The 17,803-nt window shown below is 39.6% G+C and overlaps 1 protein-coding gene across 13 annotated transcripts in view; it reads left to right on the forward strand.

The window, feature by feature from the left end:
* The window catches only part of Ctnna3 (catenin alpha 3), a 1,512,724-nt gene that overhangs the window by 350,080 nt on the left and 1,144,841 nt on the right, over positions 1-17,803 (forward strand). For 11 of the 13 annotated variants that reach the window (XR_004112256.1, XM_031347512.1, XM_031347507.1 and 8 more), the window contains one exon: positions 11,033-11,296. Coding sequence is in view for 12 of the 13 variants with exons in the window: in XM_031347512.1 (XP_031203372.1) it covers positions 11,033-11,296 (264 nt within the window). In the remaining variant the exon portion in view is untranslated. Of the gene's footprint in view, positions 1-11,032; positions 11,297-11,852; positions 12,036-17,803 lie in introns of those variants that run through there. The other 2 variants (XM_031347508.1, XM_031347510.1) reach the window with 1 other exon arrangement.

The raw sequence follows: 17,803 nt of genomic DNA on the forward strand, positions 1-17,803 counted from the left end.
CATCTCTGACTTAGTTTTAATTCATTGGTTATTTTTGTTTCTTCAACAAAAATGTATTGGACTCATATGCCATGTATTGCTAGGTAATAAGACTCAAAATAATAAATTATATGGCTTCCGTTTAAGAGAGTTATAGTGAACTAAAGACGCCAATGTTAACAGATATTTTAATTTATTTCACTCAAAATTATAAAGCTACTTAATCTAGTATTCGTAGATTTAGTGAAGAAGTTCACTAAGAAGTAGCCAAGCTCATTCATAATTTCTAATTATTTTTAATGATTTATTCTCCAGCTGTGAATCTCTTTTTTTTAAAAGATGGACAGGCATATCTTTTTAGTTTATACACTATAGAAGTAATTTTGACTTCCTAAATAAGTATAGTTCCCTACAGTTTCATTCTTTTTCTGTACTCTCTGTTATTGCTTATTCTTTAATTTTTAAAAGTTAAAATGTTTTGAAGTTCAGCATTTTCTGATACCCATTTTGGCAATTGAGATACCATCCATGTTTGCCCTTTGGGGCTAGCACATAAGGTCATTCCACTGACATGTCCAGGGAACTGTATTTGATCCCAGGTTCCCGTCAGTAGTGCAGCATTTATTGCTGTCTGAGGGTACTACTGCCTTTACATGTAGCATGATCCCCCAAAGAAGAGCTGGCGACTCACAGGTCCCCATTTCTGAACTTACATCCTCATTCTGGAGCGCGTCTTCACTTATAATTTCACTCTGACCTTCCTTACATTTGATAAATCACAAAATGCACTTCACCTTTATCCTTACAAACACATTCTTTCTGCTTTGTTCGCATCCCAGTGAATGCATTCCCATGTTTACAGTCACTGATGGCTCCTCAGCTAAATACCATCTACTCCCAAAGCCTTAGCACTTTCCCGTGGTAAGTGTTGCATGGCTCCTCCCTGCTTCAGCCTGGCAATCCAGCCCAGGGTTAGGCACCCGTTGTTTCTCACTGCAACTGAAGTTTTGCCTGGTGTCCCTGGCTGCAATGTCATTGCTTGAGTCTCTGCAAATGGCTAATATCCAAGGCCTCTTCCAAACACTCACGGGATCTTGTCCCTTTCAGGGTTCCTTGGCCTCGCCAGCTGCGTCTGTTACTTTCCGGCTCTGGTTTTCTCTGTAATGTCACCCCCAGTAGCATGCAGGCTTCTCTCCTTTCTGTGCTCCGGTTTGTGACCTTATGTTTTCTTTTGCTATTGTTTCACTCTGCACTGTTCACAGAACAGCTTCTTCTCCCTGTTTTAAGGTTCACTTTGTTACAAACTCCTTCCTGCATTGGTGACTGCTCAGATGCACCCAGAGGATGCTGTGCTAGGCAAGGATCACAGAAAGAAAAAGACAAAGACACGATGATGTCATTTCTGTACGAATTCCAAAAGGAGTCTGAGTTTTAGAAGAGTGTTTTATGGTGACTGCTAGGGGGTAGGGCATGGAGAAAATGAGAATCAGTTAAGGGATTCAAAATGAGATTTACAAGTTCTGGGTATCTAATTATAATGATAGATAATAATAATGTTTTATTTATTTAAAATTAATTGGAAGAATAGACTTTAAGTATTCCTACAACATATACGTGTATGGTGATTAGGTATGCCGAGAGTGATTCTAATAAATTTAATTGCAGAAATCGTTACTTGATATGTGTGTGTGTCTGTGTGTATATCATCTTGTAGACCTTGAATATATGCTAGTTTATCAGTTATGCCTCCAAAATCTCTCTCAAAAATTTACTTTAACCCCCTTAAGCTGAGAATTTTCCTTTGTGCTGTAACTTTATTTTAGTTCCTATATAATTTTAAAATTTTACTTATTTTTTATTTTTAAAATAAACGTATTTATTTATTTATTGAGTATGTGCACATATGCATGCATGCACCTGTGAGCCTCAACATACATATGAAAGTCAGAGGACAACTTTTGGAAGTTTTTCTCTTTTTCCAAGTCCAACCCAGGGGTCAAACTCAAATCATCACACTTGGCACCAAGTGTCTCTACCTGACACAACTATAAAACAATATTTATTGTGGGCTCTGGATTCTTTCAATCCTATTGTATCCTATTCAATTCTATTGTGTCTTCAAAATACCATACTACCATTGGGCTCCTCTACCCAACTTCTCCCAGTGTCTACTTCGCTGTGGGTGGAGTATCTATCATCCCTCTCTTTTTCTGTGGTCCTCTGTGATCCGTGTTTTAGGACACATTTCCATTTTTAGCCCGCTTTTTCTAGCTTCTTTTTTTTTTTTCTACACAAGAATTCTCTACAGTTTTGCGGCCTGCCAACTGCCTCATTTATTCACATCTTTCATTTCCATTATAAATTTGCAACTCCCCCAATCTCTGCTGATTTGGAGCGGGATGGACGGATAGATTTACCTTGGGAAGGAAATCATGCATTTCGGATCAAGATAGCAAGAAACAGGGAAAAACAAATATTAACTTTTCTCTCTTCCCCACTCTCTGCTCGCACAAAACTCATGGTCTCCTGGTACGTTTGACAAATGATGGGTATACTGTACCACCAGTCATTCATGACTGGGTAACTGAAGCGTTTGTCGAAGTCTGTCTCTCCTTTTGCTGTGAAAAGCCCAGGCCTTGCTGCTGTACTTGGGTTAGATTCTGCCATGCATGGTGGCTTCCTCACAGCGAGCTCCGCTGGAGAGATCTTTGAGCGGGAACAAGCATGTGCAATTCTTATTCTCATTCTTTTTATCCTCTGAAGATTCTACCTAAAGACTTTACTGACTTTTTGGGGTAACAGCGAAAGCCCCGTGAGGCTCCATTATTCTCCTGTGCAGTTGAAACCCCGAGTATGCTTGGGAGAGGGTCTCCAGGGCACCCCAGGATGGCTGGCGAAAACTAGCTCATCACATGCCAAAGTCTCCGCAGCAAACCAAAAGAGAAACTCCTCTTTGTTGTAGTTGCCCAGGTATTTTGTTTTCCTCCCAGCGTTTATCAAAGCATCTGAGCTTCTCCTCCCCCTTGTAACAGCCATAAAATAAAGGATGTGTGGTTTTTAACGGCATCAACTCCAAAGTCCCAAACAAGAAATCCAAAGCAAAGGGTGTTATTATTATTATTTTTTTCCGTTTGTCTCTGATGGTTGATCCTATTTGTGGCATTTCAGATTTCTCTCTTAACTTTGAAAATGAATACTTGAAATATTAACACAGTTGCAAAGTACTTTTTTTTTATAGAACATGATTCTAATATTTTCAACTGTTAATATTCAATAAACAGAATAGTTATTTTAAGATATATTTCACTGTTATGTCTCCCTTTTCATTTCTGATTTTTTTTTATTGATTTAAGTTTTATTGCATTATGATGAGAAAACATACATGATTTCAATTTATCTGAATTTGTTAACATTTAAAAACATATTTTAAGTAAATAGAATTAAACCACATTCTTGTTTCCTTTTGTACCCCAACTCCTCCCAGAGACTCCCCTTTCAATACCTACAATACCTTTTTTGTCATATTCTTTAAAATTTATAAAAAGTTATAACAATAAAAATGAGTATTATAAAAGTTGTTTGATATAAAACAACAATCAATTTATCAGTCTTATGTAGATGCTTGTCTACAGCAACACTGAAAATACATACGTTTTTCTCAATATAAATTTTAAGTAACTCCAAACATATTAACTGTATATTTTAAAATAATACATCACTACTAGTATTTTCTTAAAAGAACATCAATAGATAAAGTCTTTTGTTTGTTTGTTTGTTTTGTATTTAGTAGAGCTTAAAATCTTGGCTCTTACTGTGGTACAAGCCCAAAATAAGAACAATTTTTAGACATTGGATTTCATTGTAATAAGGCTGTACTTCAGTGACCCTCACATCACCAAAGGATTTTACCTCCATCATAGCTAAGCTGAGAGTTGACAGTTCTGCTGCGCCAAGGAATGAATTGTAGGCACGATTTTTGGATACAGGCTTCCTGCTATGGTCAAAGCTATTTGACTTGAGTGAGTGACTTTATTCTCAGCCCAGAGAGAACAGGTTACATTCATTTAAGAAATGGTGTGTGCAGAAGGAGTTGGAGAGACTAACTATGGAGCAGAGACTGAAGGCAGGACAAGCCAGCCTGCCTGATATAACTGTCTCCTGAGAGGCCCTGACAGTACCTGACTAATACAGATGTAGAGGCTCACAGCCATCCATTGAACTGAGTACAGGGTCTCCAATGAAGGAGTTAGAGAAAGGACCTATGGAGCTGAAGGGTTTGCAGCCCCTTAGGACAAACAACAATATGAGCTAACTAGCACCCTCAGAGCTCCCAGGGACTCAACCACCAACCAAGGAGTACACGTGGTGGGGCTGATTGCTCTGGCAGATGTGTACAGTAGAGGATTGCAAAGTTGGTCATCAATGGGAGGAGAGGCCCTTGGCCCTGTGAAGGTTCTGTGCCCCAGTGTAGGGGAATGCCAGGGCCAATAAGTGAGAGAGGGTGGAGTAGCAAGCAGGGGGTGGAGGCAAACAGGGGTTTGTTCTTGTTGTTTTTTTGTTTTTGCTTTTGTTTTTGTTTTTGTTTTGGAGGGAAAACTGGGAAAGGAGAGATCATATGACATGTAAATAAAGAAAATATCTAACAAGAAAATAAGAGAGAAAGAGATGGTGTGTGTGTTAAGATGATCTATCCATAAAGTCATTCACCAACTGTTTCAATGAACAATGGCTCTGCTTGGAGGGCGGCACAGACATTAGGTGTGGGGAAGAATCTGGTTCATTGGCTGTGATAATTTGGAAAAGCATTCATCTCAGAGAAAGAGTAACTTATAAAGTCCTATTCTTCAGACTTGATACAATAGTTAACAAATGTCCAGCAAAACATTCAGTCTCACTCTTTGTTGTTCTCTTACAAGCCACCTCCCAATTTAATTGTCTATATTTCTTTTGGCTGTATAAATACTTTTGAAATATGTAAGCTGTTCTAAAAAACATAGTATAATGTAAAAACATGAAATAAACAATGCTACTAATAGAGAGGCTGAGATAGGAGAAGCAAGATTTCAAGACCATTATGTTGTACACAGCAAGACACTGTCACATACAAACAAGCTGAAAGTGTATATGGGTTGTAGAATATTGGACCTATTTCTCCAGTTACCAAATTAGAGAGACTATTGGATGACAGTCAACAAATTTCTAATTCCTCATATTTTTGGATTTCAATCAATTAGGATATGTTAGTAATATTAATTTTCATATTAAGATATTAAGAAAAAGTAATTGTTACTTCCTGTTGTTTTTGTTGTAAGAAGTGGAATTAGGTTTGTGTGAATTTGTTGAAAGATTACTTTCTTGCTTCTTCTAGGGTGTAGTTTTGCCCCTTATGTTGGTGTTTTCCATCTATTATCCTTTGTAGGATTTCCACAAATCTTGGATTTGTGGAAAGATATTGTGTAAATTTTGTTTTGCCATAGAATATCTTGTTTTCTCCATCTATAGTAATTGAGAGCTTTTCTGGGTATAGTAGCCTGGGCTGGCATTTGTGTTCTTGTAGGGTTTGTATGATATCTGCCCAGGATCTTCTAGCTTTCATAGTCTCTAGTGAGAAGTCTGGTGTAATTCTGATAGGCCTGCCTTTATATGTTACTTGACCTTTTTCTTTACTGCCTTTAAAATTATTTCTTTGTTTAGTGCATTTGGTATTTTGATTATTATGTAATGGGAGGAATTTCTTTTCTGGTCCAGTCTATTTGGAGTTTGGTAGGCTTCTTGTATGTTCGTGGGCATCTCTTTCTTTAGGTTAGGGAAGTTTTCTTCTATAATTTTGTTGAAGATATTTACTGGCCCATTACATTGGGAGTCTTCATTCTCTTCTATACCTATTATCCTTAGGTTTGGTCTTCTCATTGCGTCCTGGATTTCCTGTATGTTTTGGGTTAGGATCTTTTTGCTTTTTGCATTTTCTTTGACTGTTGTGTCAATGTTTTCTATGGTGTCTTCTGCCCCTGAGATTCTCTCTTCTATCTCTTGTATTCTGTTGGTAATGTTTGCATGTATGACTCCTGATTTCTTTCCTAGGTTTTGTATCTCCAGGGTTGTCTCTCTTTCTGATTTCTTTATTGTTTCTATTTTAATTTTTAGATTCTGGATGATTTTGTTCATTTCCTTCACCTCTTTGATTGTGTTTTTCTGTAGTTCTTTAAAGGATTTTTGTGTTTCCTCTTGAAGGCCTTCTAGCTGTTTACCTGTGTTCTCCTGTATTTCTTTGAGTATGCTACTTATGTCTTTCTTAAAGTCCTGTATCATCATCATGAGAAGTGATTTTAGATCTGAATCTTACTTTTTTGGTGTGATGGTGTGTCCATCACACCAAGACTTGCTATGGTGGGAGAATTGGGTTCTGATGATGCCATGTTACCTTGGTTTGTGTTGCTTATATTCTTAAGCTTGCCCCAGACCATCCACTTATCTCTAGTACTACCTGCCGTTGCTAAATCTGACTGGAGCCTGTCCTTCCTGTGATCCTGGTTGTGTCAGAACTCCTCAGAGTCCAGCTGTCTCTGTGATCCTGTGATTCTGGGATCCTGTGATCCTGGGCTTGTTAGAGCGCCTGGGCGTAGAGCTTCCTCTGGGTGTTGTGGGACTGGCTGCAGAGTTAGTGCCCAAGGTCTGCTCAGGTCACTGGCTGGCCCAGACAGAAATTTGACTTATTTTATGTATATCAGTGCTTACCTACATGTATGTATATCTATCATGTGTATGCAGTGATCACAGAGGCCAGAAGAGGGTATATGATCCTCCGGCACAGGAATTACAGGTTGTGAGCCACCATGGTGGTGCTGGGAACTGAACCCAGGTCCTCTGCAAGAGCAACAAGTATTCCTAGGAGCTGAACAGCCTCTCTAGCTCTCAGTTTCTGTAAAATTCTTTCGTTTGTCTATGCTTTGTTCTGAGAACTTTTTCTTCACATTCCCAGTTCTGGTACTTAATCAACACTGATGCACAAGCAGGCTCAGTAATTGTTAGATGAGTGGGTGAATTAACCAGTAGCTTCGAGCCTCCTATTTTTATGTTATGTGCTCTTTGAAATCTGTACATGTACTTCATTTTTCTTTCCAGGTTTGTAATTCACATATTGCTTTCTCTACCCACTTGTGTAAGTTCTTCTCATACTTTAAAAAAATCCCATCTTGTGAGTTTCTTCATCGGCTGGAAGCATTTGGTGTCTTCATAGCTTGGAAACCTTGTGTGTATGTTTTTCTTCTGGCACGTTTGAAAAATACATGAAATAAATGTCAGTCTTTGAGGATCTGAGTTCTGTATTCCTCTCAATCTAGGGACATCCCCAATTGAGCTTGATATCAAATAAATATTTTGACCTGGTTTGGAAGTAGGATAAGTAGACCACCTATGAACCCAACAGTATTATTGGTTAACACAATTACAAGCATGATCGTAACCTTTAGTTTAGAAGAATGATCACCATGTATCCAAAAGAACATTTGGCACATTAAGTATATAATGTGCAATATCATTTGTGAGCAATGATCTTCTCTTCTCAAATGTTCTCGAAGCTCTTTACCCTGCCCCCTTTCTATACACTGTCATAATGTATAACTTTGCTATGCTTACTGATCCTGTCCTTCCTTGGAGGTCTCAGAAGCTTGATATTTGGGGTACTGGCACTCATTAAGGATTCTGTCATTGCCTTAGGTAGGGATGACAAAGCATATGTTCAAAATTCAGAGCACATCTGTACTTTTAAAAACTCCCAAGTCCTTACAGCATTAAAGGACTTATTCTAAGATATTCCTAGCCACCACCAAAGCAAAGGCAAGGATGTTTTAAAACTTTAACCCTCTTTGTGATAACTTAGGTACACTATTTCCCACTGAAATCCTGACAATGTCATGCTAAATAAAGAACCTCGTGCAGGCTTCTTTAGAGGAAGTTATATAATATGTATTCTGATTACACTGTCTCATAGAGAGAGTCTTCCGTGACCCTTCCTGAACATTAGCGCTTTGTGTGAGCATTTTTCACAAGGGGCTGTGCATCCCTTATACTCATTATGTTCTTTGTGTGATTTTTATCTTTATATGTTCTGCAATGTGATTTATATTGGTAAGCACTGTTGTAAACCAGGGATATGGAAATTGCCAAGAACCTCACAGGAGAAAAACTGGATAGCGTTTTTGATAAAATGTAAGGGGATGATCCATCCATTCCTTTTTCTAAAATCAATTGCTGCTTTCCATACTCATTCCCAGTTCTTACATCCACGTGGCTTCTAAGATCAGATGGGACTGGCATGCTCAGGGTTGCATGGCTGCAGGCTGCCTTCCATCTCTGCTGTTCTTGTACTGTCTCGTAAGAGGGTTGGCTGAGGATCATTATCTCCATTTCCACAAATGGAAAAGCAGATACCGAAAGAATGGGTGACTTATTGATCTTGTAGTCCTGATTTCAGAGCCCAAACTAGGACCCAGAGAAGACATGGGGGGAAATCATAGAAGTCCAAGGAAATCACATATTCTTTTCTTGGTTCATTCAGGAGCACAAGCGGTGCAGTTGGCAGCTGCTTTCGCTGTCCTCCCTACACTCTGGGAAGAGCTTAATCTCCAAAGACTGCATGGAGTAGCAGAGAGCTCTTGTTTTCAGAAGGGAAGGAACTAAATATACAACAGTACTAGCCACTTATTAACCCTAGCAGCTTTGTCCCAGGCTAGGAGAGTGTTGTGAAACACACACACACACACACACACACACACACACACACACACACACACACAGGCACACACACACCAAGTCAGTTTTTGTAACAAGTAGACTAAAGTTTAGATCTCTGTTCTTTCACCAATCTCTTCCTTTGCACTAAATATCGACTTAGTTAACATAGGTCTAGTAATGACAACTTCACCCAAAAGTATGGTGCTCACAGAGAGGCCAAATAGAAGTACTTTATAGGTTGTGTACCATATAAATCCAGACTCTATTCTTGTGTAACAAGGAAAATTCTTCCAGAACAGGAAAGAATGTAACATTGTTAGGATGAGGGCTCCCTAACAGGCTATAAAAGACAAAATGTATCCATTTTGGTCTGCGCCTTCCCGAGAGATGCTTAGTGTCTTGAAAACCTCAGCCTTCTCATTTTGAAAAAAAATGAGATGATAATCACATTTATCAAATTTTCACAATTTTTGTGGAAGATACACATAGGACATGCATGAACTAGTATAAAATGTTCACGACCCTTGGTAGCTTTTTCTAAGAAAAATTGTGGGAGTAATAATGTGTTTGTTGTTTTTTTTTTTAAAGCATGCCAGTATAGAGAATTCCTTTCTCCTAGACTTCTTCATTATCTTAACATTTGTCCCAACAAGGAGATCACATTGATACATCACTATTAACTACTACTAATGGCCTGTATTTAGACATACCAAACTTGTATAAATACCTTTATCCTGTTCTAGAATCCAGTTTAGAGAATGGCATTGCATGCAACTGTCACATGTTCCCATTCTGCTCTAGTCTATGACAGTTTACCAGGATTTCTCCTTATTTTGCAAACTTGCATGGTCTCCTCGAAGACTGCCCATGTAGCATGTGGGATGCTTCCCGGGCTGCTCCTATCTTTAAAGTTTCTCATTATTCTGAAGGCTTATGGCTTCTTAGAGAGTATCCCAGAAGTGATAATTTTTGTCCATGTGTCCATGTGATGTTACTGATGATATCGGCCTTCATCACTTGGTTAAGGTAGTGCTTGACAAGTGGTTTGTGTGTGTGTGTGTGTGTTTTCATTGCATTCTAAGCAGTTTTAGCTGGCCACCATTTATGTACATGATTCCCCTACTCTGTGATACTTTGCAATGAGAATTACTTCAAATTGCCTTTGTCTACAGATACATCCTTGCAGACTTTTCACACTAAAGCTCTTTTCTACCCCAGTTGTTATTATATTTTACTTTTAATTCCATTTATATTTCATCACCAGAAACTGCCTTGTTTCTATGTTTGCCTAGTTTATTACTTGTCTATAAGTTTCCTGACTCCTAACATGAACTTCAGGAAATCAAGGGTCTGGTGGGATTGTTCACATCTGTACTTCTAACCCAAGGGCTAGCATATGCTAAGTGTTTAGCACCTATTTTTTGGATAAATATCAGAGAATGAAAAACAGTCAATTGGTTTGTTAGCATTTGTGAAATAGAAAAAGGTAGTTGACTGCCGAAGAGTTTAATTTAGTGTTTTTAATTCACTTGGTTTGTTTTAATGGAAAGCTAGATGCAAATATTAATATCCCTGGGAAACAAGCTAATGGAATATTGGTAATTCAAGCTGTCTAATAATGTGCTAAGTAATGTGTCAGAGTTTTCCGTGACTTATATGGGTGTGATGATGAGCTTTAGTTATCATCTTGTCACAATCTAGATCCCTCTGGGAAGAGAGTCTCAGTGAAGGTATGCCTGGGCCAGCCTGGGAGCAAGTCTGTGGGGATTGGCTTGATTATGTTAATTATGGTGGAGAGGTCCACCTATTGTGAGTGGCACCATTCCCAGAGAGTGGGGAAGTGACCCGAACACTGGCATGCATGCATGAGTTCAGCCCTGTCTGCCTTTAACCATGGTGTCATGTGAGCATCTGCTTTGTGTTTCTGTTGCCTTGACATCTACATCCCTGTGATGATGGACAGACACCTGAAATTTTGAGCCCAATGAACCACCGTCCTCCTTTGCTTTTGTCAAGAGAATTTTATCTCAGCAACAGGAATCGAAGCTAAGACAAAGCATATATGGCTGACCAGGGACACCTTTCCACCATTGTGGCCTTTACCTATGAACTACCTCCTGTTTCCTAGAGTAGAGCTTCAGAATCTGAAGGATTGTAGAGACCCCTGATGCCCTTGATTAACTCCATCTGACTGCTAACTGCCTACTGTCTTTAGTTTCCCCCCTATCTCACTTGCCCCAAGGGAGCATCCAGGTAATATGTCTTTCTTCTGTGACCAGTAGTAAGATTTTGTTTTTTTTTTTTTTTTAAATCTTTTTAGGATTTAAAATCTCCAAGCCAGAGGGATGAAATTGCAGGGGCCCGGGCCACCTTGAAGGAGAACTCCCCTCTCCTGCATTCGATTTGTTCAGCCTGCTTGGAACATTCCGACGTTGCTTCACTCAAAGCCAGTAAGGACACTGTCTGTGAAGAGATCCAGAATGCTCTTGATGTAATTTCAAATGCTTCCCAAGGCATCCAGAATGTGCCAGCTCCTCCTGAACCTCAGGCAGCCACACTGGGAAGTGCTCTCGATGAGCTGGAGGTAAGCAGAGCGAGCCAACAAGGCGACTAAATGTCTCACACAAGAAAGCAGGCGCAGACTTTCCGTTCCCACGGTGGAGTCTGGAGAACTTTTATTTTTATCATTCATCAGTCTTGGTGACCTTCCCGGGTCTTTCCAATGAATTGATTAACAACAAGATTTCCTATCAGCATGCTTCGCACGCCTATGCTTAAGAAGCTTTTACACTGGAATTGCTTGGGATTCCAGTGAAGACTTTATTTTACGTAGACCAGCTTCTAAAACGTAGGATCTATTTACCATACAATATTTATGATCTGCACCATTCTATGTGCTTGGGAATATATCTGGTCAGTGCTGGTGTCCAGGGTTTCTATGTTAGCAAGAGCACCTAGGTTAAGAAACATGCTAACCACTATAAATAACCAGCTAGCATAGAACGTTATGAAGGTAACTTCAAAGATCTGAGGAGTTTAAGTCAGGATCAGATGGAGCTCTAGAACATAGGCTCAAGGCTACTTACCCTGTGTTTGTGACAGCATAGAAGGCAGGAACCTGGTTGAGGAGTCATGGGGGGAAGTCCACAGCTCAGGTAAAGAGCCAATGGGATCCAGCTAGAACCGGCTGTGCCAGCTCTTCCTCTGAACAACTGGGACTCTTTGCAAGGCTTTTTTTTTTTTTTTTTTTTTAAACACACTGAGACTTATGTCCTAAAGGAATGATGTTAGCACCCCAGGGGCACAGGCTAAATGCAAATAAGGTGAGAAGCTGGGAACCAGGCGGGAGGTTATGGTTAGAACCCAAAGTCACCAATTACCTTATGTGCATCACCCCACTCTGTCTCATGCCAACAAGGCTCAGTTTTGTAGGTAGGAGTCAGCTAGATGATGACAGAATGGATGTATGGTGCATGAGCAAAGGGGAGGAGTCACAGTGGATGTTGCATGCCGAGTCCTCTAGCAGCACATGGTGGAGTTTATGGTCTGCGATGGTATTAGGAATTAATATCCAGGAGGCTAAAAAACCAAGATGAAGTCTGCCTAGAAAGGACCTAGAAAGCTTGGGCCCATCAACAGACCTTTGCATCTCTCAGTTGCTGAATATATAGGCAATCTTCCCAATGAAGATCATGAACTCTGGGGTCAGAAAGGTTGACCTGCGTATCAAATTGTCCACAATTTGATAGTGAGTCCTACTTGAAGTGGGAGGTAGCTATCATATGTCTTGAATAGCATAGATAGTTAATTTTAAATTTTTGTATAGTTATTTTTTATTAGATATTTTCTTTATTTACATTTCAAATGTTATCCCTCTTCCTGGTTTCCCTTCTAGAAAACAAAACCCTGTTCCCTCCCCTCTCCCCCTGCTCACCAACCCACCCTCTCCCACTTCCTGGCCCTGGCATTCTCCCATACTGGGGCATAGAGCCTTCACAGAGCCAAAGACTTTTCCTTCCTTTGATGACTGACTAGGCCATCCTCTGCTACATTGCAGCTGGAGCCATAAGTCCTCCCACGTGTACTCTTCGGTTGGTGGTTTAGTCCTTGGGAGCTCTGGGGTTACTAGTTAGTTCATATTGTTGTTCCTCCTATGGGGTTGCAAACCCCTTCAGTTCCTTGGGTCCTTTCTCTAGCTCCTTCATTGGGGACCCTGTGCTCAGTCCAATAGATGGCTGTGAGCCTCCACTTCTGTATTAGTCAGGCACTGGTGGGGCCTCTCAGGAGACAGCTATATCAGGCTCTTATCAGCCAGCACTTGCTGGCATCCGCAATAGTGTCTAGGTTTAGTGATTGTATATGGGGTAGGATCCCCAGGTGGGGCAGTCTCTGGATTGTCCTTCCTTCAGTCTCTGCTCCATACTTTTTCTCTGCAACTCCTTCCATGGGTATTTTGTTCCCCCTTCTAAGAAGGAAAGAAGTATCCACACTTTGGTCTTCCTTCTTGAGTTTCTTGTGGTTTGTGGATTATACTTTGTGTATTCCGATCTTCTGGGCTAATATCCACTTATCAGAGAGTGCATACCATGTGTGTTCTTTTGTGACTGGGTTACCTTACTCAGGATGATATTCTCCAGATTCATTTTCCTAAGAATTTCATAAATTTTAATTGAATAACTATATAGAAGAGGTTTTCATTAGCCATAGGAAGGCTATAGGCAAAGCTGGTCAGAAGATCAGAGACTCAATTTTGAACAAGTTGAGGTATTCATCAGGCCTTCGAGTATGATGTTAAAGAACACTGGTTACCCGAGTCCAACAAGGAGTACCTTCCTGAGATGTAACAGTGTGGTGTTTCATTCCTGGGTTTACATTTCAGCTGTGGCATTTGCTACATTTGTTACCTTGGCAACAATACTTATGGACCTATATGTTGTCTTATTTTATAGGAGGCCAATAACGATATCACAGTGTCATCAGGTTAAATGAATTGATAATACAGGTTTGAATGTTTAGAGCAGTTCATAGTGAATACTCAGTCTTAGCATCATTATAGAGACTATTTGGAAGCAGATTTCCCCATAATGAAAAAAAATCTATAACTGAAGTTACGAAAGTTTTACTGAGAACAAAAAAGACCCCACCCAACTCCACAACTTTTGATCAAGCTCATAGTAAATTCATTAGATAATTAATACTTTCAAGTTTAAAGTAGCTTGCTTTCCCTTTAATTAAATGCCTTTAAACAGATTCTTCATTTCTAATCCAGTATTATCAGCTGCCAGATTATTATATGAAATCCGTGCGAAACTGCATAAAATACCCAGTCATGTGCAGAGTTTAAGGACTCAATGTCTGATAAGGTTAAAAAACAAAACAAAACAAAACAAAAACAAAAACAAAAAAAACAAAAATGAATGAAAACGAATAATCCCCCTCACCCAGTGTTCCTTCCCTGTAATGAACGCATGATAGTCTTATGTATTATATGCATATCTTGATGTCTTTTCTTTATAAGACTGAAGATCTCATTTTTTAAGACCAGTTATAGTTATGAGAAGAAAGCAGCTAGATACCAGTAAAACGTTAGACCCTAAATCAATAAAATATAAAACCTGAAGACCAAAATAAATGGCAAACTTGATCATAGCTTGAAAAGCTCTGAGTAGCTGATCAGTTATTTTCTACCAGGTGAGGGAAACGTTTCGACCTCCAGTAAGCACATGAGTGTTCTTTCACTGGAGGAGGGAGTCGTGTGAAATCCCAGTCTTGTGGATCCTGTTTTTGCCTCTTCCAAACACCATCCTTTCCAAAATTCTATCTTCATTTTTTTTTTTTTTTTGACACCTTGTCCCTATGGTCATCTACTGTCCTCGACACTACTACTGGCCTCCCAAGAAAATAGTCTCTTAAGTCACACACACGCTCCTAAAGGCATTTTCTCCTAGCAGCCAAAATCTGTGGCCTGAAGAATCTCTGCTGTGAGCCAGCTTTATGGTCTCTTTGATGCCTGCTCTGGTCTGCCTGCTTCTGCTGCGCTCACCCCCTTGGAGGTCAGAACACTTCAGTTTTTGTGCTGATTAGGGACCGGTGGAGACCTTTAGCCTCGACTGAGGTGTTTTAAGGTTTCACATGTTTCCTTCACTCCCCCTCCCCCCACCCCCACCCCACCAGTGCTTGGGTTTTTAATGACCTAGACCACTTGTTCGGAGGGTTGATTTCTTCAAAAATAAAAGGATAATGGGAAAAAAAAAAAAGTGAACTGTTGAACAAGGTCTTGGTTTCTCTTGCAACATAGTAGCCTAACCTGTCTGCTTGGATATGCCGCTTTGTAGAGGTCAGCTCTGAAGATGGCAAGCTTCCCCGCTGTGAGAAGTCCTGGTATTTGCAGACAAATGGTAACTTGGTATCAATATGCACATCCTAGGCTAGCCTTGCAGGGGCCTTGGTTTAGTATGCTACAGCAGTAGGCATAGAAAATCACTTATCCAGTGGACTTGAATGTCTAGTAGCTAGAAAGGGGCTTTTAGAGAGAGATAGCCGCAGCTGAATGATTTTTTTAAAACCATTTGTTGTAGACAATAAAAAGGTAGTCTGCCCTCGTCATGTCTGTTTTCCTTCTAGATAGGTGCATCCAAAAGAAAGCAGTTGTAGTCCACCCCCCTCTTAAAATAAAAATGAAGGGGAGGCTACTCATCTTTGCTCTTAAACACATAGAAAATTTATATAAAATACCTTCTATGAAAATGATTAAGAATTTATAGACATTACTTGGTATATAAAAATTTCATCCTTTGGGTTTTTTTTTTTTTTAATTTTCTCCAAATAAACCTAATTTTTAAAAATAAAATAAAATATAAAATATTTCTGGTTGACTAAAATTTTAAGTATTTATCTTATTTAGCTTTGTATGTGTGTACATGTGTATGTGTGTGTGTATGTATATATGTATGTATGAGGGAGCATACATGTATGAATGCATGAATAGAGGCCAGAAGAGAGCATCAGGAATTTTTCTCTGTCATTCTTCATCTATTCCTTTGAAGTAGGAGCTCTCTCCAAACCTGGAACTCTTATTTTCATGGCTAGACTTGAAATCAGTAACCCTCATTGATTTTCTTGTCTCTGCTACCATTGGGGTTGGGGCTACTGGTGTGTGTTAGATGCCTGGCTTGTTAAGTAGGTGCTAGGATTTGAACTCTGGTCCTTACAGCCACACCATTTCTCCAGCCTCTCCGGCTAAACATCTTACATGAATTATTCATTGTCACCACTGAAAATCTATTTTTTCCTTTACTGAAAAAAAAATTGCAACCCAAGTTGTATCTATTGCAAATCAGGAAGCTACTGGATAAGAGCAGGCAGGGGTTATGTGTCTAGTCTCTCTGATTCCAGAAGAATTTGTGACTGTATGCTTCTTGAGTTTTCCTTGCTGGAACTGAACAGACTCAATTAAAATAAGGTTCTTAGTTTTGTATGACTCATCAGAGAAGTTATAAATGTAGCCAAGTCTTTCTGGTGGATTAAACGCTGCCCGTGGATCATTAAGTATAAATAGGCTGTATTTGGGAAATGCTTCTTGTAACGGGGTGGAACTTTCCAGAGGACAGCGCAGGTGGAATTGTAAAGTACATTTTCCAAAGTGTTAAACAGATTTGTTTCCAGGGATGTTCTCAGAAAAGACCTCATTTATCCCCAAAGTTTTCCAAGTTCATCCTCCACTGGAACACCTTTAGTCTCTCAGTTTAGCTGGAGGATAGTGTGATAAGCAACCCATAGCAGAGTTGAGAGGAGAGAGGATGGAGAAGGGCCTTTTCAAGAATGGAAGACCTCTTTTGTTTTATTGGATATTTTATTTATTTATATTTCAAATGTTATCCCCTTTCCCAGTTTCCCCTACACAAACCCTCTATTCCCTCCTCCTACACTCCTCCGCCTGCTTCTATGAGGGTGCTCCCCCATCCACCCACTCTTATCTCATTGCCCTGGCATTCCCTACACTGGATCATTGATCCTGCACAGCAACTTGGACTTCCCCTCCCATTGATGCCCGACAAGGAATCCTCTGCTACATATGCTGATGGAGCCATGGGTCCCTCCATGTGTACTCTTGGGTTGGTGGTTTAGTCCCTGGGAGCTCTGGGGGTTCTGGTTGGTTGACATTGTTGTTCTTCCTGTCGTGTTGCAAACCCCTCAGCTCCTTCAGTCCAGAACAAGCTGGCATGAGACTTAAACTACTTCCCCAAGATCCTAATACTGTCCTAACATCTTCTGAATTTTAGCTGCAGTCAACAACAGGGCTTCAGAACAAGATGCCTGCAAGAAGTACAGCCAAGCTACAAATAATTGCCAAAACTGCCCGAACTAGATAAAACAGAATTTACTGAACATTTAACCTTTTAACAATAATTTTGTAAGTTAAATGGTTGTACTTTATATTATTTACAGGGAGCTATATTGGTAGAGGATCTGAAATAACCTTTGCTCTATTTTGCCCCTGCAAATATTCTACTGTGAAATAAATGGATGCAGTAAATATTCTGCCGGGAGCCAGACTCATTAAATGTTTATAGTGTGAAAATGTATCAGAATACTTCCTCAACAGCTACCAAGCTAAAACTTCTGCTAAATCTCTTATTCTGGGCCATGGCTGGTTGTGGGTATGAAACTTGAGATTTATTGGCAGGGGGGTCGAAAATAGAAATTGAATTAGAACACTGTACACTGTAAATTGATGGATTGATCGGAAAGGTGAATGTGAATTATAGTGTTGCTTCTGCGTTTGTGACTGAATGAGAGTCAAGAAGTGTCACATTGTAGATGAAGAGAATTTTGAAAGTGTCACTAAGCAGGAAAGTTTGCCAGTGAAGACTGCCTCAGAAACTTGAAATCCACTGACACACACATACCCTCGTGTAAAAGGTAAAAAAGCAACATTATAATCATAATTGGAATTTTTCTTATGTGTCTTTTTTTTTAACTTTTATCTTATTTTTTATTAGATATTTTCTTTATTTACATGCAAATTTCTCCTTTCCCAGTTTCCCCTCCAAAACACAAAGAAACAAACAAAAACAACAAAAACAAACCC

This window comes from Mastomys coucha, unplaced genomic scaffold (genome assembly GCF_008632895.1).
Source record: "Mastomys coucha isolate ucsf_1 unplaced genomic scaffold, UCSF_Mcou_1 pScaffold3, whole genome shotgun sequence".
NCBI classification, from domain to species: domain Eukaryota; kingdom Metazoa; phylum Chordata; class Mammalia; order Rodentia; family Muridae; genus Mastomys; species Mastomys coucha.